Genomic DNA, 26,600 nt, shown 5'->3' with positions numbered 1-26,600 from the left:
TAAAGATCTTGCCAGAGGGCAAGAAAAATAGCAATACAAGTACTCAGGTCATAGAGTTGTCCAAGCAGAGGAGGACTTGGGTTGTAAAGATTCTTATCAAAATCCAGGGTAGTGATTTCAAAGCCTTCACTCCAACTAAAGGCATCTCTACAACAAAGGGGCAAGAAAAGACAGTAACAGGGCATCTCCATCAAATGTACAGTGCAACTCCCTGGATTGAAACTCCAATCTGTTATAAGGAATAAGTCATGTCAGGGTAATGAAAACCTGAAGTCACAAAGATCAGCCACAGCCCAGGGGTTGGAGGTGCCTAGTCATCAGGCTACTAAGAAGTCAGATACTTCTTGAAAGAGGACCCACAGCCAAATTTAAACGACATTACCAGGTCCCTGCATCTCTTATTCATTGCCTGCTCATAAGCGCTGGCAGTCATCTCAGCAGCTTCACCTCCATCTTGCAAACCACAGTGGTGGGCTACTCTATTTATTATCCCATCACAATTAACCAGCTCTGATTAGTTCAACTAATTACTGGGTGCTAGCAATTACTCACTGACAGGCCTCCTTGGAGTCTTTAATAACTGTTCCCACAAGATCAAACAGGTGAAGGCCGAAAGAAGAAAGCAAAACAACTAAACAAGAGGGAAATGAGGGAAAGAATTAAGAAATCCCTGAACAGACCAAGGTCCTTGGAGACCCAGAGCAGCAAACAGCCCAGCTAATTAGCATGCCTGTTGCCTTGCCAGCATGCATGGAAATTTTCCCTCCAGCCCTTTTTCTTGCTGAAGTTCATGATTTGGGATTCCTTCACAATACAAACACAAGACAAGATGCATTTGCAGAGTCTCATTTCAGCATTGCAATGGCTCTCCAAAACACTAAATCATGTCTGGGTAATTTTGTTTAGAGGGTGAATTTTAGATCCTAGGCCTCCAAGTGGAGGGATTTTCTTTGCAGCTGACTGAAGACCTCTGGCAATGGGAGGGATTAGGGGAGAATTGAAATGCTGACAAAAAGATAACCTTAACTGATGGGGAACACACTTCTATTATGGATCTCAGAGGCAAAGATCCTTAGAATGATGCTCCTCACGTTGTAATAGCAACTGTATGTTTTCTGTTTCTGATCCTGCTAGCAGAACTGAATAGAAAATAAATTGTTAAAGACACTCATAGAAGTGATCCTGATCATTACTGAATTCCACAGGATGTAGGGGAAAAAAAATCGTAGAATTGTATCTGATGCTTAGAGAATGTTCTTGCTCATATTGCCATTGAATTTTATGGAATTTCCCCAAACAGGAGAGCATCCAAATAGTATCTTTGTTTCCAGGTCTGTCTCTTTGCACCTGTGATGAGATTTTCAGATGGCTGGTGAAGTGAGCTCAGTTGACAGCATCATCCTTACCTCTGGCTTAAGTTAGTCATGAACACGCTTGTTCATAGTAGTCATGGACAAGATAGTTTCTTCCTTGTGATGCAGATGTTTGCTTTCCTCAGCTGTGTGCTCATGTGGATAAGTGCAGGTCTGGTTACAGGTAGAGCACGAAAGTTTCTAAAGGGTGAAACAGTTCATTCTCTTTTTTTTGCCTCTTCTTCCTCCTGGCTTCCTGCTTGGCTGCATCCTTCATCCCTATGGCACTCAGCAGATGTCTGCTTCATCTTGAATAGCACTGATCTGACAAGTTTTAAGGGAGAACTTCAGGGTGTTCATAAAGCACTTGTGTTGGCTTCCACGTGGCTTTTTAAGCAGGAGCCAGCTAGCCACAGATCCTGAAACATCTCAGCATCCCAGAACAAGCCTCCAAGTGCAGCTGAAATCTTTCCAGGAAGACTGTAATCCTGGGGAAGCTGCTGCAGAGATGACATTAAGCAGCCTGACTAACAATAAGCTTGGTTCAGCACCTTATCCTTCCCTTGTTCCTAAATGATGAGTGATTGTTTTACAAATGATGGGTTTGCATTAGAAATACTCCTTGTTTCCTGAACTGCTTCTCCAATCCGGGAAGACTGCTGCCAACACAGGGGATCACATCCAGTGCTTTGAACCCAGCTTTGAATGAGTGCCACAAGGTGAGGATGGGAGGACTGGAAGGCTGACATGGGGCAGGTGGTCTGAAGGAGACTGATAGAAAATGTGATCCCTCTGTGGACAGCATGCTTCCTGATTGCAACTTCTTGTCTCTGGGGTGGGTGTCAGGTATCTGTGAGGGATGGGATGAATCTCACTCAAGGCCAGCAAATACGGACAGGATCATCTGCAGATCACGGGTGGAAGAAACATCTATCCCACACATGCACAACATTATCACCCAAATCTACTCCCTGAGTGGGAAAGAACAGCAAGCATGGTTAGCAGACCTACCACCCCCTGGCAAACAGCACCATGCATGTCCTTTTCCTTTTCTTTTTTTTTTTTTTTGGGGGGGGGGGAAGCGCGAACCCACAAAAACGAGAGAGGGAAGAGGAAGAGAGTACAGCTAAAGCTAAACTATCCCACAAAACGTTTTACTACAACAAACTGATTAACATTTGACTCAGCTACAGAACCCGAACAATGCTAGAGGCTGCAAAACGCCTGCCTGAAACGGCAATGCAAAACACTGCGGTCACACAAAGAGCCCTTGCTGAGGTGAGAAGGGCCCCCAAAGAGCCCACCTGCCCAGCTGCTGGGTGTTTTCATACTCCTGCCGGCTACCCGCACTGAAAAGGCACAGGCAAGGTGTTTTGTTTCAAAGGAAAATCTTTCCAAATGAAACAGGCGCTGCAGGAAGGCAGGGCTCTCCACAGCGTCCCCCTTCACAGGAATTACAGGAGCCCTTTGCTCTTGCAAATCAGAAACGCCCCCAGGTCATGCTCTCTGCCCCCAAGGTACTCTCTGCCCACACAGGAACCCCAACAGGTTCAGCCTGGGGGTTCTCTCCCATCCTACTCCCATGGAGGTGGGGAGCACCTGGGGACCAGAGCAACTGTCCATGCAGCCACTGCTTGGACCCAGCCAAGCTACTGCTAACTGCAGTTGTCCATTTCTTCAGGTACATTCCATTTACATAACTTACATTCTTCTACAGCACTGGATGAGTTTTCTGGACCTAATGAGATTATCATGTGAACTGGATTAGAGTAGCTAAGTTTTAGCTTTCACTAATAAATTCAACACTGGAAATGAGCTCAAGTTCAAGCAGCCATGAACACGCCTACGGTTACATTTGATACTTTCAGTCAACCATAAGCAATACTTTTTCCTACAGACACACATGCACATAGCACAGGTTGGTTTGCTTGCTTGGTTTTTTTCCTTAAAACTCTTTTCACAAGTTTTCAGCTGTTTTCTTGTTTTGTTTTCTTCTTCTGCTTACTTTTTGTGATCCAAGCTGCCAGAACGTCTCCTTGCAGGGAGTGTTTGAAAGATCTTAAGAGCAACATCTCACAGGGCTAATCTCTGCAAAGGTTTTGCAGGTAACCTGCAACAGCAGAGACATTTTAGGGACCAAAGGGGAAAGTGACAGCAGCTGAGGCACTGCCATCTTGATCGCTCACCAAAGTCCAGCAAGTTTTGGTGTCCCAGCATCAAAGACAAGCAGAGTTGGCATCCAGGAGCAGCAAGCCATCACCCAAGGAAGGTGGTTGCTGGAATTTCCAAGACTGGATGCTGTCAGAAAAATCAACATTGGTGAAGAGCCTCTTGGATGGGAAAATACCAGAACAGCTTGTCAGTCAGAGGCTAATGGCTGACAAAGGCAAGCTGCTTGGTACACCTCACAGGGGCTCTTTTCTCACCCTCGAGCAGCAATTCTGGCTCTCCCACATTCATGAGATGTCTCTGACGAACCATCCTCCCCACCTCACCAGGCAGGGAGCAACACAGCAGAGGTCAGGTCTGACTTACCACCCCAGGTCCACCAAAGAACAACCACTAGGCATCAGTGCTGGACAGGGGCTCACTTCCAGGGCTGCATGCTATGGGACGTGGGGATTTCTATTGTTCAGAAGGGAGATGTGGCTCAGGGAAGCCCTGCTGCTCCTCTCCACCTGCCCAGAGGACCAGGTGGCCACAGAGTGACTCTCCAGGCTGATCTGGGATGTTTAAGATTAAACAGAAAGGGAATGGAGGTGTTTGGGTGAGCGCCTGCTTTACACGTTTGCTCTGGATGGGGTGAAAACGTAACCCTCAGGTTTTGCCTTTGTAAGCAACACTTGGCTTATTCTGATCCTGAGCTTGTCTCCTGTGCACTGTATTGCTTTTGCTGATAAATATTTATGCTCTGTGATTTTGATTTATAAAAGGGACTTAAATATTGTAAAGCTGGATATAACCAGCGTGAAACAGCATAAACCAAAGCACTGATACCCAGAAGGCAGTGGACTGAAAAGGCATAGCTCCTGCAGCAGCCAGGTTTTACCCCAGAAATGACCTCTTGTCCCCACAGGAGTGGCACAAATTGGCAACTTCCTCCTCTCTGCTTTACAATTGAGACTCCCAAACTGTGTGTATCAAACAGGAGAGGTGTTTGCAGTATTGCCAAGGTTACCAGAGTGAAAACATTGCAAATGGCATTTGCATGATTGTACTTTCAAATCCTAACTTGTAGCAACAGTGCATTTTAAATGAAGGGGATTTATAACTCAAACCAGAACACTAATCATATTCTGGAGTAATAGGATTTATTTGGTGGTTGTTTGGTGGTTGTGGGTTTTTTTTTTAAGCTTGGAGACAACAAGCTATGTTCATGAAAAGGGAGATGGCTGGGCTTAAACTCTACTCCAACAACATTTTGAAAGGATTAGAAAATAAACATGTGTGTACTCCATTTTCAATATCTGGTTCAGAGTCTGTGCAGCCTTTAATGCTTCCCTGCTACGAGAACATCCTAAATTGCTAAGCAAGTCCAGACAATTGCAATTTTAAATGAAAAACTCAGATTAGCACCAAAAAAAGGAGTTGTCTGGGGATGGAGAATGGATGTTTAACAGTGCCCAGCTGTTCTCCAGCTATGAACCTCCTTACCCAAAGCACACTGGGCACATTATGAAGCAATGCTCAGTCCTCCACCAAGACTAGGATTTACAGCCCAATATCTTGACCAACTAAAGCTGGAAGCAGTTGCCATGTTCCCCACAACACTGGATTTCTGGGATTGACAGTTAAGGTCCTGGGGAACCTAACTTAAAATTATACAATATTTATGTGGAGAAAGAGCTCTTTTAAACAGTAATTTAGGAGGTGCACTAAATCTCACAGCCTGTATCATTACATGGAATAAATGGATTAGGTCAATATACACCACCCAAAAACCCTGATTTTAGCTTCCATGCCCTGTGCACACCAGACTTACTGCAACAAAAGCATTCCATGAGGGACTGAAGAATCAGTTCCAATAAATTCCCTGGGGATTTTTACCAAAAAGACCCAAAACAAAACAAAAAACCCAAACACAAAATAGCCCTGTGCCCCACGATGTAAGAAACAAAACACAAACCCAAAATATCTCTGTAAAACACACCAAAAAGCCACCTTGCAGGGCTTGTTTTAATGAAACTGCTATCAGTGGTTGGTTGTTAAGCTAGCCTGTCCAACATAGAAAACCAGGAGTGCTCGTTTGGTCTGTTCCTGCAGCCAGCTAAAGAGATGATAAAGTTCACCTGACTGGTGAGAACTGCATGTAACACATCTTTAACCTGGTCACTTACATTGCATGATCATACACTTGATGACAATTGAGTTTGTGCTAGTTAAAGGGCTGTCAAATCAGGCACCTAAAAACAGCACCTAGAATCTCTAGCTGTGTTGGGAGATGTTGGGTTTATGTTCACAAGCACACTGATTTTATACAGTGTGCATACATATGTATGTATAATTTGACACACACACATATACATGCAACTATAAATGGGAAAAAAAATTAATCTAAAATTTGTCACCCTGCAATCTGTCAAATAAAGCTGATATAATAAATATGCCACTTTATTTAACAACTGATGCTGAAGAGAACTAGGCAGAACGAAAGGAATCAAGACAGGGCTTAGTAAAAACACTGAGGAAGGCAGAAATTAAAGCAATCAATCACATTCTCATGGAACGTCTACACCACTCGAAATAATATTTTATTGTCTGCTATTGATTGGATGCCACTGAACAAAATTGCAAACAATGAATCTGGTGTTATAAACAAGAATCACAATAAGAATAACCTATTTCAAAGCCTTGGCTGAAACAACTGTTTGTAGAGCCAGGCATGGAGCACCGGACATCTACTTTCCCTGTCATTGTAACCTAAGAAAAGATCCCTGCTCAGTAGCAATAGAAAGGTTGGCACGCAGTGGTGCCCAGAATAGAATCACAGAATGATTTTGTTTGGAAAAGACCTTTCAGATCATCAATTCCAACTGTTAACCCAGCACTGCCAAGTCACCAGTCTCTCAGCACCACATCTCCATGTCTTTTAAACACCTCCAGGGATGGTGACTCCACCACTTCCCTGGGCAGCCCATTCCAAGGCTTTACAACCCTTTAAGTAAAGAAACCTTTTCTAATATCCAACCTAAACCTCCCCTGGTGCAACCTGAGGCCATTTTGTCTTGTCCTGTTGCTTGGGAGAACAGACTAACCCATATCTTGCTACAACCTCCCTTCAGGTATTTGTAGAAAGCTACAAGGTTTCCCCCAAGCCTCCTTTTCTCCTAGCTGAACAACCCCAGTTCCCCCAGCTGCTCCTCACATAACTTGCTCTCTAGACTTCTCACCAGCTTTGTTGCCCTTCTTTGGATACACTCCAGCACTTCAATGTGCTTCTTGTAGTGAGGGCCCCAGAATTGAGCCCAGTATTCGAGGTGCAGCTTTGAATAGGCAAGCTATTCCTGATAATATCCACACTCTAAAATAAAAGTGGGCAAATATAAATGCAAAAGGCTGGATGAAGGAGCAAGTAGCCAGGATGGATTAGAGGACACCTCTTCTTCCTGGGCTGTCCTATGATGCCCCTGGGTTGTCACATTAGCCATTTACAGACATGTGTAAATGGCATGAAAGCACTGGGCCAAATCCATCCATGGAGCAAATTCACTGTGTTCCAACACACCTACCCTGGGTTCTAATTTGGCTTATTATGTGTAACTAAACATAATTCTAATTGACAGGTTTGATTACACCTCACATCACTTGTGCTCTAATTTACCCACATGGGGTGAGAAAGAAATAACACATAGACTGAGGTCTGGCTCCAGTGGTAACAGCAATGGGAGGAAGAAGGAAAACCATCCCTGGATCTGTGCATGATGGCCAGCGGTGGAGCTAGAACATTCCCCCACAGAAGAAACATCTACCCTGCTGGTAATCAGGAATCAGATCGTTTCTAATTTACCATTAGGCAGCTTTACCCACTCCTGCAGTATCCAATCTCTACTCCTACTACAGATTTTGTATGGAGTGGGAGTCCCTGTAAGCATTGTGGAGGTAAAAACTTGCCTATTTTGTGATGGAGAGTGTGCTTGTGCATGGGTGGGATTTCAGTTTGGGGAACTCGCTGTTTATAATTATCTTCCCCCACGTGTCTCATACACTCCCCCTTCTCTTGCAGCCTCTTTGTGTCTTGCATTAGGAGACAATTTCAGGGATTAGCAGTCCACAGGGATTAGCAGTGCCAGGAAAGCCTTTCTGAGAAGAAGTGGTGCTTCCAAGTTGGGGTTAATGTGGACAAAAGTCTGGGACACTGGACACATCCATCAACCAGTTTGAAAGGAAAAGCTCTTGACCTAAGGAATTACAGTTACTTCAGAAAGGTCAGCCTGGGCCCTCATCAGGATGGGAATACCTTTGCAGGGCTGACTCTGCACAACAGTGTCCATAAGCAGATCTACAGATCTTGCTGAATTCTTACTATGGATACCTTGGACCTACCTGATAGCCCCAGGCTGTTAGGGAAAGCTAAGCAGGAAAGGGCATAAGTGGTTGAATAACAGTATGCAAAGTGGTTAGCAATGGGTCACTTCTAAACCTGCAGAGCCTTGCCTTGGATGAAAAGTTGAGAATGTGCTTCTGAAATGCATAGTGGGACCAAGGCCCAAAAGGGGTGCAAGTGATGGAGAGGAGAGAAGCAGAATTCAGACACATCACAACCTGAAATAGAACAATCTGAAAGGACCAAAAAGGAAATTTAGAGAAGTTCAACCTGCCCTCAGGAAGGACATCTCCGGCACAGGTACAACAACAGGTGATGGTTTATGGTCTGTGGGGCAGGGAAAGAGCCACAGAGATAGCAATAAGAGCAGGATCTCATCAGAGTTGTGGAATGTGGTGACTGAAGGGTGTAAACAGGGACGAACATGAACCCACCAAGAATTGGGGCAAAACCTTCAACCTTCCCACTGAGGGGCTGAGGGCAACTTCCCTCATCCCAGCCTCTGGACTCTCTATCCAAGATTAGGGACATTTCCTGCTACCAGACCAAGGAACATCCCACAGTCAGCTCAATTCAATATTTGGCCACTTGTGGATTTCCAGACACAGTTCTGGCTTTAGGACGAAGTCAGCCTGTAGACAGAAGGATTTAGGGGTGGGCAGTGCTCTGCCACCCAGGCAGCACGCATACAGTGAGGTGGAAGGAGCCAAATCTGTCCAAACCCGTGTGAGGGAAAGCAGTGGCGTGGAGGAAAGCAATCTGGCACCCTCTAGTGTGACGCTTTGAGAAAAAGCTCATCCTTCCCACCCCCTTCACCGAACCTCCCATCCATGCCCACAGGCTCAGTCTCATCAGCCCCCTTTAATTGCCATCCGCTGTAGCAAGACACGAAACTCATTAGCACGAGCAGCAAGACGTCACGGCGAGCCTGTCAGGCCACTTGCATCCTGTGACATTCAGCATGTGCAAGCCTGATCTGCAGGAGATGTGCACCCCAGAGAGGCTTTGAAAGAGATTTTTGACGCTTCGGGGATCTGGCATGGCTGAGACCATAGAAGTGTCAATGCCAGGGCCACCAGCACATGCAGCACCATGTGTGCAAGGTTGAGCTCGCAGGCAGACATGCCCCAGGGCACACACTGGGAAACGAGATACAGCACTGTGTGACAGCATTAAACTGGGAGAGAGCAGATTCAGGTGACTGTGTGACATCTGGGTGGGGTGTTTCTATTAAGAGAGCCTGAATGACAAAAAAGTCCCCCAAGGGCTGGCCAGGGTCTCCCAGCCCAGCCTGTCCCCATGGCGCAGGCACAGCTACAGCTGCCCAAGAACCTTTCATCTGTTACAACTTTGCTCTCAAGCCATTGAAGAAAAACAGGTTTCTCCCCTTCCTAATCACCTTCACCATCCTCCAGTGAACTTTTGGGTAACATATGCTGTGTCATCAGGGCAGCACTCCTCCACCAGAGGTAAGCAGGCACCCATATATTTCTCAGGATGACAGTTCACACTATCACTGAATGCAAGGAGCCAAGGGAGAGCACAGGCAGGACAAAATAAAACACCCACAAGCCAGAAAGCACCATCCCCTTGAGGGCCTGGGCCCGCTTTCACAAACACTACTGAACAAAACCTTGTCTTCTCCCAGGGCTTTGCAAACAAAAGGGTTTGGAAGTCAGGCCATGCAGATATGGGACAGCAGTTGGTGGTCTGACCTTCAGCATCTGGGATGGTGTGGGTGGGATGGCTGTCCCTGTAGCGCCTGCCGACTCTGCCAGCCATCATGGACAGGACATGTCCCAGAATAATATGCTACTGGTACTACCACCACATTAATGTGAAAGTCCCTGTCAACCCTGGAGAGCTGGCATCTAAGAAATCTTTGTGCCACTGAAGGTCACCCCTTGTTGTCACATCACTGCTGGCATTTGTACGTGCCAGAGGTTTCTATGATCTGCACAGCCATGGGTGTTGTGTGTTTGGTTCAGGGCAAGCTTGTCATCCCTTCTACCCTATTCTTCCTTGTCCTGTTATTCCAATGCCAAAGGACCCTGCCTGGGTAGGAGTCAACCAGGGCCATGTGTCTCCTGTATCACCTCTTACATCCCTAACTGCTCTCCTCCAGGTCCTGTGCTTCTCTGCTCCAGCCAGATGCTTTCCATGAAAACCAGCTGCCGGTAATGCAAACCATGGATCTGGCTCAGCTCTGGTTAAAGCTGGATTCAATTTTACAAAACCCATCTCACAAGCAAGTTCATCTCCTCTAAATGAACACAAAACCTGGGACGCTTGTCTGGCCCCTGAAACTAAGGGATTTTTGCTATACAACTTAAATTTTTATTGCTAGTTAGTTTAAGAGGGGGAAACACAGAAACACAGGTTGAGCCAGGACCTACACAAGCTTTTGCAGGCAGATTAGTCACTGTATCCCCTTAATGACCTTTAAAATATCTCTCGCCTGTTGGGCTAAATTCTATGGTCATTTTGTAATGCAGACATGTTCACAGGAGACCATCCATGAGACAGATTGCTCTCAACTAACACACATCCTAAAAAGTGTGATTTTTTTCTCCCCTGAAGATGGAAGATTCCTTCTTAAAAATCAACTTGTATTTCCAAATTACAGACTCAACCAAAAATGAACACACTGAATGCAGAGAGCAAAAATCATCAGAGAGGTGATACAAACCATGATCAAGACATTAAGGTTACAACCAGATCATCAGCCCCCAAAAGAAGCAGTCTTTTTTTTTTTTCCAAGGCAGAGCAAGGGAATAAACATTTAAAGCAACTTCCCTTACATTGGCCTCTCCACTTGCAAGCAGCACCTCCCATGCTTGAATCTTTTTGGAAGATCTCAGGAAAATATGGCCTTACATTAAAATGCTACAGGAGTAGTGCTTCATAGGCCACGACTTTAAAAACAGGTCTTGGCCAAATGCAATGAGGGTAAGTACTGCCCTCTCTGCTGCAAACCAGGATCACAGGATGTTAAGGGTTGGAAGGGACCCATGGAGATCATCAAGTCCAACCCCCCCTGCCAGAGCAGGCTGATGCTGCTCTGTATCCTGCCTGCCACAGCAGGTGCCTAGGGAAGAGCAGCGAAGAGACAACTCCTGGGGTGTAAAATTTGATTGCATTTTGTAGTTATGCACTTATGGAAGACACAGAAGGAAGAGAAACAGGGGTCCAGCCATGCTACTTACCTACATTTGTACAAGAGTGCAACATCATGATTGTCCACACCTTAGCACCTACAGCTGCTAAGTGCTACTGCAGTAGGGAAACTAATACAGTTTGCAAATCAGATGAGACATCTTTCATCTTCCCTACCATCCCTGAAAGTTTTGAACAAGAACAATTAAATGAAAGCCAGAGTGAAGGTCATTACTCAAGGTCAATTGCACATTCCTTTGTAGTCAGGGAATCTGCACCTTGTGAGGCCTCAGCTACAAGATCTCAGGAAAGTTTGGAGAGGAGCTGTGTTGGAGAAAGCAGAGTGAAATCAGTGACAAGGAGAGCAACAGCCTGAACCACTGTAAAATGGAAGAGCTGAAACCAACCTATCAACTCACTGTCCCTACTGCTCATCTGCAAAAAGTGTGTGAGAGCAGTGGCACATGACTGTTTTGTTCCATTAGTGGAAAAGCTTTACCATTAAAACATTGTTTCTGGGTTTCTAAGAATTGATGAAACAGATTTTTCTCGCTATCCCTATAACCCTTTTTTTTTCTTCTTCTTCTTTTGTTGTTACTTAGTTCAACTCAATCTTACTGCTAAACACACTCCCATCAATGCTGCTCTACCAAGCACTTAGGCACGTGCTTAACTCAAAGCAGATAACTAAGACACACTCAGCAAAACTCACCCATACACCTCACCACCTTTTTCTCTGAAGAAGGGCCCTCCATCAGTTTAAAAGCTGTGTTTCTTCTCAGCATAAAGTACTGCAGTTGCAAAAATCAATGCACTATGCTCCATCACTGTGCATCTGTCACTCAGCCCCCAGTGCAGGAACAAGAAGAAGCACACAGAGAAAAAACTCATCCAGTCCCTTTCCTTTAAGGACAGCCAAGAGTAAAAAGATGCATAATTTAGCAGAATGGTTTTACTTGTGTATTGGGTTGTTTTAAACGTCAGCTAACATTATGGTCTTGTCTTAGTTGCTGCTGGGCGTTGCTTCAAAGTCATTCTGAGTCACTGCTCTCCATCTTCATCTGCTGATGGGCCCCCAGGTAGTGATGGAAATATAACTTCCCTTGACATGGATAACCTCCAATAAAGGAGTGACTTCCCTTTTGACATGCTGATGAGAATAAATGAGGGGAGGTGGAAGGGAGAGGAAAGGGACTGGAGCTCTTGAAAAGCAAAGAAAACGAGTTACATCCTGCTCTCTGCTTATGTGGCATCAGATTCACTTGAAGCTATTTGCAAAGCAGCAAGAAACTCATTATACTGCTGCTAAGGCTATTGATGGAAATGCAAATCTTTACCTACAATACATTATTCCACAGCAAATGAACAGCAGGCTGGGGAAAACCAGAAAGCTGTACTCTTGGATCCAGGAATCCAGCAGACTGAAGCATCATCTCTGCTTTTCAGGTCTCAGACCAAAAAAACCACCAGTCTGACTTCAGCTTTTTCCATTAGTTATATCAACACTGACCTTACAGAAATTCCTCGTAGTTTCCATGAGCCTGAAAAAGGTAAAGATTAGAGCCCTGGTGTTCAGTAAAGTGGCCTCGTTCCAGAGCCATATGAAAGGGTTTTGCTCAGAGGGATGCAGTCTGGCTGGCGCTCTGCAACACCAAGGGAAGTCTCCTTCAGAGTCCAGCTTTTGTTTTGGCCTGACACAAGACTTGCCAGAGCCAGTAATTCTTTCCATTATCTTCCATGGTGTTTGGATTAGGTTGCTTCTAGTGAATTCAGCCTTGGCTGCCCAAAACGATACCTCATGATATCATCTACCATAGAAACAAGGCAGAAGGTTTCCATAAAAATCCTCTCCTGGTCTTCCAAGGAAACCTGCTGAGACAATGACTGTCATTGCACTGGTCCCAGTAAGGCTACCTGCAAGTGGATCAGACAACCAGGGGCTCCTGCCCTCTAAGAAGGAGCACTAACACTCCCCATCCTGACCCCTCAGGAGGGGCTGTGTTTGCTGTCACACTCACATTTTCCACCGCGCGCCAAACGTTGTCATCTGCTCCCATAAAAAGCTGAATTCAGCACTCTTTCCATAAAACGGATCGTGAACCCTTAACACCACTTGCCTCTCCTTGGAATAATAAATTATGAGGACAAATGGCAGAATCATTATCAGTTTCAATATCCAGTCATAAATAGTCTTGTAAGAACACTCAAATGATGGTGTTTTATTGCGGCAGATATCACTTGCCATTAATTACAGTATGAAACTTTTGTGCTTTGATGAAAAGCATTTTAGCCAGCTCAGTTATAAATTTTAAATAGTCTTAAAACAAAAGTCACCTCAAGCTGTGGGTTGTTTCTTTGCATGTTAGGGTTTTGTTGGGTTTGGGGGGTTTTGTTTTGGTTTGGTTTTTTTTCCCTCTCTATATATTCTGAGGACGAAATAGCTTTTTAAGCTTGGGAAGAACAAAAGCAAGGTTTTATAAAAGGTATTTTATTGCACACACATTCAGCTTTAGTGCTCACAGCACACTAACAGTACCCATGGCTATTTTTTACAGTAACATTGTTGGCAGCTGGATTTCACTGCTACAGATACTTCATAGTTCACTTGGTTTAAGGGAGTTTTTCTTACTGATGATCAAGTGCTGCTATGAATCAGCATGATCTAGTTTACACTTCTGACCTGTTTCTTTTGTTTGGATCATTTCTCCTTCCTTCTGTCACTAAGTCACTACACAGGCCAGAAATGCAGCTGGCTGCAGAGCAAACCTGGCATCAGTGGGAGCTGGTGGGTTCACACCTTTGCAAATCTGGGATCCTCACAAGATCTCACACAGAGAAGTCAACCTTAGTCTGACTTCAGTGGGATGACCCACAGGAGTGAAGCTAAAATCTAAATTTTCAAATAATTGTGGGATCAGTCTCCAAATTTCCAGTCTGAAGGGATTCAGGCAGTGGAAATTTAAGTTGCTGCTCCTGGGGAACAGGGTATCATAGTGCCCACCACACTGATCACGTTTTGCATTCGCTTGCACAAGGAATTAAAGGATTATTCCACCCTCACTCTGGGCATGGCAACCTTACAGATACCACAGCCAAATCCCCCACAGACCAGGACACAGAGCTTCTGTTCAGGTGAGCAGCAGTACATCTATAATTAAATCCAGAGGGGTTGCTAACATCCATACAGGAGCATACAGTCCCAAATCCAGATGCAGAGCACCAGCTGCACTGCCTGCCACTGATTTTTAAGTAGATTTGGAGAAGGCATTTTGCTTTCCTGCCCAGTATTTAAATTATTCTTCCAAGACCTGGGAAACCGAGGTTTGGCTTTTCTCCTACCAAAAGCTCTTGTTTTGCCCAGGAACACAGGGAAAATGCTCAGCTTCTCAGAGGTATGGTGGGAATCTGTTCAAGCTTAAGAAAGCTAAGCTTAGGAGTCAAATTCCAATGATAGTCAATGGAGATTCGTTCCTTACATTCAGCAGTGACTTCCTGTCCTTCATGTGCCCGGAAACAGCCCCCAAGAAAATTTACTCTGTAACCTTCTGGAGACAGATGAAGCTGTCCTGTTTGCAGTTTTCTTGCATCGTCCTTACTGTCTGAGGGAATGAACTTAGCATTATCCTCATTTCATGGGGCACCTTACATGATCATCATCACCTTTCAAAGATGACAGAGAACAGTCTTGCAACATCAACCAGATTCCTCAGCACCCTCAAACACATCCTCATGTATGCCCATTTTACTTCAGCAGTCCTTAAACTGATCCTCTGCTAATATAGGTAGCACCTATATTCCATAAATTCTGCTACTAGACACAGAGATAAAGAGGCTTGACAGCAGACCTTGCCAGTAACCACAAAAAGCAAATAGCCCTCAGCTTTTTCCACGCCCTTTGTCACTGGGCTAGCCAACCCATTCAGCAGCAAATCAAAAAGTTCTCCTGTTTTCCTTTTTCTAGTTATTTACTTAGAGAAATCCTTTTTCTTGCCCTTCACACCTCTCACCAGCTTCATCTCACTCTTGGCTTTTTGAATTTCATCCGTGTTGGACTATATCTGAAATCTGAGGACAAGTGACATTCCCCAGGACTCATCAGCACCTGTAAAAACAGATGTCATTGTCACAGCTCAACTGTTGCTTGAAATGGTGACCATTTGCTTTTTGACACAGAAGTGAGAAATTGAAGAAAAACAGCCTAATTGCTCATTTAAGGCAGCCTGTTCTTTCCCTTCTGCTTAGCCAGTTAAAACCTCATTTGACAATCTGAGAGTTTAGTTCCCAGTGCTCTTGCTTAAAATATAACAGATGGCCTCTAATAAGTAAATTGAAAAGTGCAAATAAGGTTAAAACAATTTTTCTTTATTGAATATCATTAACTTCAAGGCTGTCCACTTTAAAATGCTAATTAAACTTCACTTCCTTTTGCAGGGTTCTAGGGAAGAAAGATTGCCGTGGGGTAAATTCCTCTTGTTTGTAGAGGACTAGCCCAGCAGATGATAGCAAACTGGGCTATTATATGTCCTAAGATTAAGAAGTAGAATTGGAAGATTTCCATTTATTTGTCCCTTCCATACTAGCTCCTTCCCACAAACCAAACACAGTCAACAAGGAAATTTGAAAGAGGTCAAGTGTGAAACCCTGCCCTGTCCAGGTGGCAAACACTTCTTTTAAAGTCTGAACCAAATGCAGTTTTCAGCACAGCATTTCTGACACCACGTTACAGCCCTGCAAAATGTCATGCTGCAGGCATGGGACTTGACATTCCTGGAACCACACACAGAGTACAAGAGGCTCTTCAGCACCTCACCCCCACCTTACTCCCAAAATGTGCTTCAGATTTATTCCCCATCAGTATGTGCCACTTGCTCATGTGCCAACACTGTTGTTTAGTTTGAACAGCTTTCCCCCTGCTCTTTATTCTCCATCCCTGGAGGATTTTTACTGAACAATGGTATCACCTCACAGCTTCCACTTCAGGCAAAGCAAGGTAAGATTTCCTCTCATAGGGCAGACTTGCCCCTCCCCTGGTCGGTGTATCAGTCCCTTTCCTCACCTGATCCAGTTTTAATTCTTCTTTCTTAAGCACAAGAGAGCAGATTTACAAACATTCTCCCTAGCTGGGTCCTACCAGAGTCTTGCATAAGGCAACACTCCCATCTCAAATGGAAAAGCACACAGGTAAGCTCAAAGACAACACTCACCTTCATGGCCAGCTCATACTCAGTTTCTAGTCACCATGTTAAAAAAAAAAAACAAACAACAACAAAAAAAAATTTAAAAAAACCCCCAAACTTGTATGAAGTTATCTTTCACCTCCTTTACCCATGCTGAGTTCCCAGTCGATACAGGTCTAAAAGGTCACCACAACTCAGCCTCTAAAGACAGTCTCATGTTCAACTAAAAGCAATGGGTGCAGCCAGCATTTTGGGCAGCAGACTGGGGTTGGCAGCACATCACTGGGAGCAGAGAACTGTGGATGCTACCTCCAGGTGGTGTGTTTGACCCCAGGTCCCAGTTTGTAGGCCAGCATTGGTAGTCTGGCAGTTCAGTTAGAAAGCAGTTTCCATGTCTCCCATGACCTTGGGCTGCTGTAGAGGAAAAAACCAAGATGCACCAGGTGAAAAGAAAGGGAGTCTGAGTACCTGGATCCCTTCACTAAGTAATTCCTGAATCCAGATGCATTCTCCTTCCACCTCTCAACATATGATTCTCACTCAACCGAGAAAATTAATTTACTTTGTCATTTAAAGATTCAGAGTATAAATTACAAAATACAGAACCTGATGTGAATCACTTGTCCAGTCTCACTTCAGTGATTTCTCACCTAGACAATCTGGCTGAACATCAGCAATCTTTACCCCAAAACACTCATCCAATGGACAATCCAGCACTGCCAGTCCACTGACTCTGAGGTACAGCAATATTTCCGGGCCAGGAGAGAAAGAAAGAGTTTCTTTACATTTACTCTGGCCTTTACAGGAAGCTATTGCCCCATGGGAGCTCATCTCTTTTGCCCATGAGAGCTCAACATTGATGACTAGCAGGCAGCTGCTAGCAACACTTGTTTAACCAGTCCATTCGTAAAGCATGCCAAAACCATACACAACACAGATTAAAATGGAAAATCTGTATGAACTGGGCAAACAGTAAAATCAGTCTGTGCTGAAAGGCTTTTGGGAGAGTCTGCCATGCTGCAAACATGGTGAGATGGAACCAAATGAAACACAGCAGCCATTTGTTCTGAGCCAAGTGTCACTCAGAAAGAAAAAAACAAACAACAAAACACTTTCATGGCAAAAGAGGTCTCAGAATGCTGCTTATTTGCCTATTCATTCTGTTGAATTGCCTGACTAAGTCACATACTGGATTAGCTGCATTCAGGGTCTTCTCTCTGCTTCAGGAGGCATTTCTTCTAAGGGACAACAATGGCAGGGATCAGAACAATTAGGCTGAGAAATGGAAATTGGGAAAATGTATTGTGGCCTTACAACATCATCTTTCTTGACCAGAAAGGTATTTCTGCTACATGCAACTGTCATCAAGTAGGGCAGGAATCTAGCAGGATCACCAGGGTAATATCCCATCCAAACCTAACATGCTATGGGAGTAGTGTAAAGACATACTCTCAGGAGGCATAAGCTGTGACATCAAAGTTGTGTGAGAACCCTAATGGCTTCTTGGCTTCTGCAACATGTTTTATTTTAAGATAAAAGAGTCCTCAGCTAAGAAGCAGCTCTGTTTCTGCTGTTTCTCAGTTATACAGCATGGCTTAGACTGTTTAAGGAGAATTCCATCTTCCAGCCCAGCAGTATTTATCAGATCTGGAAGAGAGCTGAGGTTTCAGGAGGGTAGTGCGTGTCAGTCAGAGAGTAAATATTGTCTCTGAACAGCAAGTCGAACAGACCTTTGTTTTCCTGTGCAATGCTTGTCTAAGTCTTAAGGGAGCTGTCTTTCACTGAACCAGGGTACCGAGCTTGCAGGCATAACACAAATGCCTGGAAGAGTCCAGCTTGAAGGGATAAACAGAAGCAAGGGCATGTAACAGAAGGACACAAAGCAAGAATGTAAGTAGCAAATCTCCTGACCTATGTCTACTGGGTATCTCCATGCAGGTGTACAGAGAGGGCTGTCTAAAAGAGAATTGGGGAGGTCAGTCTCATGGATTTGACAGCAAAAGCAGAGCAGTCCCAGAAAAAGAAAGCTTTCCAGCTGCACAGTGGTAACTGGGGACAAATCTTGTCTCCAAAGTTGAGACTAACTTTCAGTCAAATCGTCAGGATTTTTGGCACAAGAAGATAAACTGGCTTTTTTTTTGTGCTCCACACCACTGCTTTTCCTCCCAGCAGGGAGAAATGGCTCACTCAAGAGACAAATCACCTGATCTGTTGTAGACATCTGCCATAAGATGGAAAACAGACAGGAACTCCTCTCCCTTGTGGTCCTCTCTTTTGATTATAAAAGGAGTCCATACAATAGCAGGTGCAGATGTCTACACTGGTCAGATGAATCTCACACCCAAGTGACCAAAGACTGGCTGGTGAGATGCTGAACGAGAAACAACAACCACAGGTATGCACTAGAGAGTACTAAGGCACAATACAGTGAAAAAGTAGAGCTAATCACAGCATCTTAAAAAAGGCCATATCACAAACACCTGTTCTTTAAAGATCTTAGAGCAAGAAACATTGTATGTAACTAATAATAATCCCAGTTGTTCTAATGGGCAGGCTGATGGATGAGGCAACCCAGTGAAAGACTGCAATCATCAGAGCTTATAGCAGGGATAGCTGCTCCTTCCCCCTTACCCCTCAGGGTATGTGCTTCAAGAACACCACACAAAATCACTGAGTTCCTACAATGGTCGAGACATTCCCAGAAGTGCAGGATCATTGCAAAAGCATCATTCTGTTTGTCAAGGCTAACTTGAACAAACAACAGAGGAGCAGGAGAACAAGCAGAGTAAAATGATTCTTGGGACTGGATTTCAGCAGGAGAGAAGTTCACTTAGGAAAGTGTCACATAAGAGAAGTTTGTAGGATCCTGCAGATGTGAAAACAGCTAACAAGGTAAACCATGTACAAGAAAAGGTCACATCTACTGCAACAGAGTCAAAAAAGGGTTCTGGGGGTGTGTGTGGAATGGATCTAAGTATCTTACATTCTGGTAATGGAAGCTTTGATGACTGAAAGCTAAACCACTTGAACTGGCCAACCAAAGAGGCTTGAGTTAGGCTGTAATCAAAGCACAGAAGGTGAGTATCTGTCCTGAACATCCCAGTTAAAGATGTCCTACTCACATCCTTCAAAGACATGCTCAGAAAAAAATCTGGTCTCCTAAAAAATCCATCCTGACTTCTTCTGCTTTGCACACCAGACTGTGACTTTGACCTGCACAAAATGCGTGTAAGGCAATACCAAGGTAAGATCCTCTAGGGCAAATTGCACAAGAGTAAAACAACACTACCATTTCAAGTCATGTGGAATTGGGACTACAGTTACCTTCAGAAAAGCTGCTCAAGAAGATGCTCCCTACAGGATAGTGATCCTCTGGCATTTGAGTGAATGTCCACCCACCTGCCTATCATCCTCAGCCAGGCATTTGCCAATTTCCACCCAATTTAACATGAGGGTTTAGAGCTCACCAAAATGAAAATTCAAGAGGCTACATGAAAAATCAGCAACTGAGGAGAAGAAATATCTGAATACCTTTCTGCTAGGGAAGGGTGTATAATTTGGCCCCATATTCACGACAAACATCAACAGCAGACAATTCAGTTCTTTAAAGTATTTCTCTTTCTTCCCTCAGCCCCTAACCTGCACACAGCAGTTTGGGGGCTAAATTAAGGGAAATACCAATAAAACAAATCATTTGTTGAGAGTTCTGGTTTGGCTTTTTGTGGCTTTAGATACAGATCCTGTACTACACGGCTCTGTGATGATCTGTGGCAGTAGCTTCAACTGCAAAGGAAAGGCAAGCTGAAAACAAAAAGGTCCCACTGGGATCGCACAGGGCGATATTCAGCTCAATTACTTATTAAAGCACTCACAGAGCACAGACCTTTTTTTCCTACATTACTTATTCAATCAGAGCTCCAGCTCTCTCAGACTGATCCCTTAAGAAAAAGCAAACATCTTTCCCTGTTTGTTTCTAGCTGCATCACAAAAGACTTTAAAGACTTCAGGGTGCAAAGGAAACTGTTTGTCTTCAGCTTCTGGTACACCAAGAGCTTGTGGGTGAATGCAGTACAGCTCTGATTGACTGGTGAGGGCTCAGGGTCATCGAGCTAAGGAAACTGCTTGGATTTGACCATGTAACTCCATGACCCACCTCTGAACTGGAAGTGGCTCTGCTTGCGCAGGATACCAGTTGCAGGTTAGAAAGTGATGCTCAACCTCCTTGCAGCAATCAAGGCTTTTTTAATTCCAGGAGATGAGATCAATTTTCCAGCAGGTTAGTCTAGACTGAGAATAGCTCAACAGATTTTTAAACACAGAAACTATCCTTTCATCTAGAGGAGATGGAGATACAATGTTGCTCACCTTGAAGAACAGTAAAGTCACTTATGGGGGAGGAAATCGACCTCCATCAAATATACTGAGGAAGGAGACATTCGTTTGCCTTTAGATTTCTGTTAGCTAAGAAGTTAATTGCCAGTAACCTCTCTGCTCCTGACAACCACAATAATGTTAAGGTTGGTTGGTAAAAAAAAAAAACCAACCAAGCAAGCAAACAAACAAACAAACAAAAACCCCATAGTGTTTTGGAAACCAAAGAATACCAGAATCTTCTATCACTGGGGATGTTTTCAAAGGGATGTACATGTGAGAGCAAGAAGCCAGGGGTTCCTTGGCAGGCTAATGTGCATTCCTGGAAAGACAAAAAGAAGAGAATGGTGAAGTCTTACAGCAGCATTTCTTCAAAGGACCTTTTGAGGGAGAGATTTATTGACTTATTCCATCTGACACTAGTCAGTGAACATGTGCAACTTTGGTGAGCTGGAAAAAAAACTAAAAAAAAAAAAAAAAAAAAAAAAAGAGCTTGTCTATAAATTCTTACACTCCAGACACCATTCCTCAGAGGCCAGCCCTAATAAACCCATCACCACAGCAATACTGTAATTCAGTGATGCTCAACTCCTACCCTTCAAAGCTTGCATCTAAGTCTTTTCTCAGGAACTCCTGCAACAAGCACGTAGCGCAGCAGCTACCCTGAGGAAAACGTTTTAATACTAATGTGAGACACATCAGAGAGTCCCAACCCAGCCAAAGACAGAAGAGCTCAGGCCTAGAAAGCAGTTGAACTATCTAGACACTCCTACCAGCACACCACATTAACACTTTTAGGAGCCAATATATTATATAGAACTGTTCTAACATGTGCTATGAGCTGGAAAACAAACTTTAACCTTCTCCATCTGAGAAAGAAATTGAGGAAGACTGTCAGTCTTCTACTTCACAGGCAAATAAAGCCAGAAAGATACAAGAAACGTCAACCTTCTCTCTCTGATAACCCAAACGAGCTACTCAAGAAATTGTCACCAAAACTCCGCAAAGCTAGAACACCTTCCCTGCATGGTTAATCTTGATGTCAAACCTGCAACCAGGCAGAATTAAAGACTAATAATGATGATAATGCTACTTAAGCTAGCAGCCATTGTTTAACTTGCATTAACGAATCCTTCTGTACCTTTCTACAGTCTTGCTCAATGACAAAGCAACCGCTGACAGTGGAGGCCTGTGACAAGTATTTTACATTTTAGCACTCTACCTTTGGACTGAGAATAATAAGCACATAAAAGAGATAGATGTGTATTTGTAATGCCACCTTTTAAAGCAATTGCTTAAAAGGAGTCTGCTTTAGAAACTGGGAAGTGTAATTCTTGACCTTCCTGAGTAATCATGCTAATATCAAGAGAAGTTGTAATTATTCAGTTGTGAACAAAGAGAGGCACTGTTCGTACTCGTAAATGGAGCACTTGAAAGGGAGAGCAAGGGAGGAACGTGCCCATTCCCCTGTCACTCCGGAGGTGAGTCATGGCTAGGGGTTCCCAACCTCATCACAGAGTTGCAGCAGGGACAGGGAGAGTGCTTTTAAGCCACTGAAACGTGAAGAATATGAATTTGAGTCACCCAGCTCCAGCAAGAACCAGCTCTCAAAAACTCAGTAAAGAGATTCTCTTCTACCTACAATTCCCTGATTGATTCCCTACGCACATTACAAGTTGTATAAGAAGGGCAGACAGCCTTCAATCACTTTCATTAAACAAGTATCCTTTATTCTCAGGAGAAAGTCTATCCTAAGGGAAAAAATACTGGCACTGCACAATGGCGCAGCAAAGTGTTCTCACTTGCACAAGGTGATTCACTCAAATTTGGTGACTTCCACACATCTCTACAGAAAGATCTCCTGGCTTGTGTATTCTCTTACAGTTTTCTCAGCTAGAGGCTACTTAGCCAGAGGCTTACTCTGGACAAAAGCATTTGAAGTGAAAGATTATCAACAAAGCAAGAGAGTCACCAGAGGATAAAAAGGCGGCAGAGCTACTGGATGCCTTGTCTCTGGCTATACTGCTGGACACTGTTCTCAGAATCCCCAGACCCCTGAGGCAAGTCAGAATAATGGAGGAGTTTGCCTTGGTTGATGCGGACTGAGTTAGGGATCAGTTAAGCAATTTGGACATCCATAAATCCGTGGGTCCTGATGGGATGCACCCATGGGTGCTGCGGGAGCTGGCAGAAGTCATTGCTAGGCCACTCTCCAACCTCTTTGGTAAGTCATGGGGAACAGGAGAGGTGCCTGAGGCCTAGAGGAAAGCAAATGTCACTCCAGTCTTCAGAAAGGGCAAGAAAGGAGGACCTGGGTAACTACAGACCAGTCAGCCTCACCTTCATCCCCGGGAAGGTGATGGAACAACTCATTTGCGGTGCTGTCTCCAGGCACATCAAGGATAAGAAGGTCACTGGGAGCAGTCCACATGGTTTTACCAAGGGGAAGTCACATTTGACCAACCTGATAGCCTCTGGTGAACACAGTGTCGAATGCCTGGCACCAGTCTAGGTAGATGACACACAACAGACTTCCCATAGTGTCATGTAACAAGAATTGCTCTTCTCTGAGGATCCCAGGGAGTCTTTAAAGACTTTAATCAGCCTTCACACCACCAATCTCCACATATTAAAGAAAGATAGGATTAAGTCAATGTACTTATGGTTTCTGTTGGTTTCTTGTAGGCAAAGATAGAAACACTGACAAGTTACAGATGTACAGAAAGATAGTCTCAAAAGATTTAAGCAGAAGAAGCTGTGGAATTAAGATAGGGTGCTAGATACATATGCCAAGGTCAGCATGCTAGACATATGGAATCACAATTGATAGAGATGGGTAGAGTGATTCATCCAGCTACTCCAAAATAACAAGCATGATCTGAAAAGTACCTATGAGGAACTGAAGTCACAAACACACAGAGCAAGATGATGCTTTTTTAATCAGGTTTTAAATCACAATGTGAGCAGCACACTCAAACACAGACATTGTAGACAACGAATTTTTAAAAGAGGAACAAAATGATTTTAACAGCTCCAGTAAATTCTGAGCAAATCTTTTCTGATCTTCTCCTTGGAGTCCACTCTTCAGCTAACTTATAAATTTTGTTTGCTTCTATTTCACAAGACAAGAAGAGCTTGGGTTGTAGATAACCTTCTGTTCAAGCTCAGCATATCTTTTCAGAAGTGGATGATAGACCTAAAAAAAAAAAAAAAAAAAAAGATATAAAGATGTCTAGGTTGAAAAATTAGACTTTTAAATCACATTGCAGTTAAAAAACATCTTCAGACCTGAAGGCTTGGGGGGGTTTCCCCATTTTGCTCACGAAAATGTTGCAGAAATGTCACAGTCCTTTTCACCACCTCCTTTACAGTTTCATTTTATGTTGTGCACAGGCCGTTCTTACTGTGGCTGCTTTCTTGCTACAAGCAGGAGTCATTACTTCCAGAGGAAGCAGCTTGGCTAAAGTCACCTCTCCCAGTCTGACATGCCCCCTCAGTAATAGCTGTCCTAATCACCCAGCCAGAACTCCTGTCCTTGCCTCCCTCCACTACTTCAGGATGAATCACTGTCTCTGTCCCCTCCTCCTCTGCCTTGCTAACAAGCTCACTGCTACCTTCTAGCATAGTCAAACACCACCATCATAAAGGTTCTCCTTGGCCAATATGCTGACTAGGGCCTTCTAAAACATACTTCCTACTCCTTTCACCTCTCTCATACTCCTCTATTTGAGCTTCTTCCCTCCTTCACATCTTTCATGGCCGCTTTTTCCGTCCACAATCTGCTCCACAGTCAGGCTCCTCAATCCCTGATCCCAGGCCCACGGGGACAAATGGAGACCCAGATTCTTTCCACAACTACACTGAGTATCTTGGTAGCTTCTTTAAGTCACAATTCCCCAGGAATTTTTAGATCCAGAATTGTTACATCCATAAAAAGAATCAAGACTCAAATGTATTCAAAACCCTAGATTCAAACATACCCTGCACTTTTGGATATAGGCAAGATCCATTCATTCATTCCCTTTCAGGGTTTTTTTTTTTTCCCCTCTCTACTTGAAATACATCACAAGACATATTGGAGAAGATAGGCTGCTTGTATATTACCAGGTTACATAGGAGAAACTCTGAACAGAGCTTATGCTTACTGCTGGCCTCAGCCCAAAACTGTACTTCATCTAGATCTTGGGGATATATCTGCTTCCTCACCTCTTTCTGGTTTTAACTGCCCATCTAATAAAATCAGTAGTTTGACAAGTCATGCCAGGACAGCTTCACTCATTTGCTGGCTCAAGCACAACAAAGGGACTGCCAGGAGCCAGCATGGGGTCTGCTACAGGCTCAGGCAGTCCTTAGGAGGATGCCATAGGGTCATATCCCTGCCACAATGAATCCTAGGGGCCGCCAGTCTAGTCTACAAGCCCTCTGCGCTGATGTTATTCATAATCAGGACAGTCTCGCTTCTGGCTCCAGGCTCAGAGAGGTTATAGAGCCATAATGAATCATGCCCAGTAAACTGAATTACAGCCCTCATCAATAAGTGAGATTCAGCATTTAAGTGTGTTTTATCCTTTTTCAGGTAAGATCCACAGCCAACAACTGTGTTTATATGCATGAAAAATCAGAAGGGAAAATGTTTCAGGTGCAAACTATGAGGCCATAGGAAGAGACAGGGTTGTTCTTGCACAGTTTTATGCACAGTCCTACAGTAGCCTGAGTGTCTGTAACAGTCACACTCTTAACAGTCACACTGTCTCAGATAAAAAAAAAAATAAAAGAAAAAAAAAATCACAGTTTTCTCATCTAGTATATATAGAATTATCATCTTTTGGTTTTGTGTCTCAACTGATAAGCAAAACATCCAGTTTCTGTGTTTCCCTCTTCCTGAACAATTTCAGTCTGACCAGTGAAACCTGGATAGATCTCATCATTCACACTTCCACCATGGCAGGTGAGAGTGACATAACGGACAAATTCTGCAGAAGGAGCCTGTTTTGATCATATCCTCCCTCTTATCAACCAGATGTTACAGAAGTAGGAGTATCTTTCTACAACAGATTAAATATATGAAGGGCAAGAAGAGAAGGAGCATCTACAGCAAACAGAATGAGACACTGTCTGCTAGCCAAGGCATCATCAGGACACTTTTTAAACCCATCACACAGTGACTGAGTTTTGGTGTCTTTCACACATTGAAAGAGAGAAAACCAATTCACTCCCACCTCTGCAACAGACCCATTAAGTGAACCTGGGCAAGACATTTAACATGCATATGCCCCAAGTGCCCTTCTCCACAAGACAGCAATACCAAGAACCAAGGAGATCTATGCAGACTTATTGGGTTAGAAAACGAAATGCACCACTATTATGAAACACCAGATGACTCAGCATGCTATTTGTAACCAACTACACGAGGGCCTTGAGGACTCAGTGATGTACATATATATTCTTTTCATGTTGCCAAAGAGTATTATTGCTCTCATTTGTGCTAAATATGCACACCAAAGTAAACAAAATATTGAGGGGGCAACTATGGCTATAGTGGGAGTATCAGTATGTCAAACAAGAACTTTATTCCTTTATTCACTGAAAATTCTACAATCAGGCCTCACTATTTCTGTAAATTTTATAAACCCTAAGTGCCTCTCAGCGAAGATTCAGCACAACAGAGCCACGCTGGTAAGTGGGCTCAGGCACTGAGAAAACAGGTTCCAGATTATTTACACAGCAGTATTTTTACAAAATACCCAACAGCACATTTACTAGAAGGCTGGAAACGATGTTGTTAATACATCACTCTAAATTAAAATGTGTCCAAAGAAATGAAGAACTGTATTTACTGATAGGGTTTCCTTTCCTGTTTATTGGATTTGAGCACTTAACTTGCTTATTGAGAAATTTCAGGAACTTGCAATAAGCTTCTCAGCCATTAGTGAAAATGAATGCTGTATTACAGACCATCTGAAAAAAAACTGCAAGCAAAAAATTCAGAATATTCTTTGT

General features: G+C 43.8%; 1 protein-coding gene across 1 annotated transcript in view; it reads right to left on the bottom strand.

Annotated features, from left to right (window-relative positions):
- Positions 1-23,712: 23,712 nt before the first annotated feature.
- Positions 23,713-26,600, bottom strand: part of XYLB (xylulokinase) — a 79,803-nt gene continuing 76,915 nt past the window's right edge. The window contains exon 19 of the mRNA XM_054390083.1: positions 23,713-23,796. Within this exon, the coding sequence (XP_054246058.1) occupies positions 23,713-23,796 (84 nt within the window). The remainder of the gene's footprint in view (positions 23,797-26,600) is intronic.

Source organism: Indicator indicator, chromosome 20 (genome assembly GCF_027791375.1).
Source record: "Indicator indicator isolate 239-I01 chromosome 20, UM_Iind_1.1, whole genome shotgun sequence".
NCBI lineage: Eukaryota > Metazoa > Chordata > Aves > Piciformes > Indicatoridae > Indicator > Indicator indicator.
Note: the sequence above shows the minus strand (reverse complement) of the source record. Positions and strands in the feature narration are given on the sequence as shown.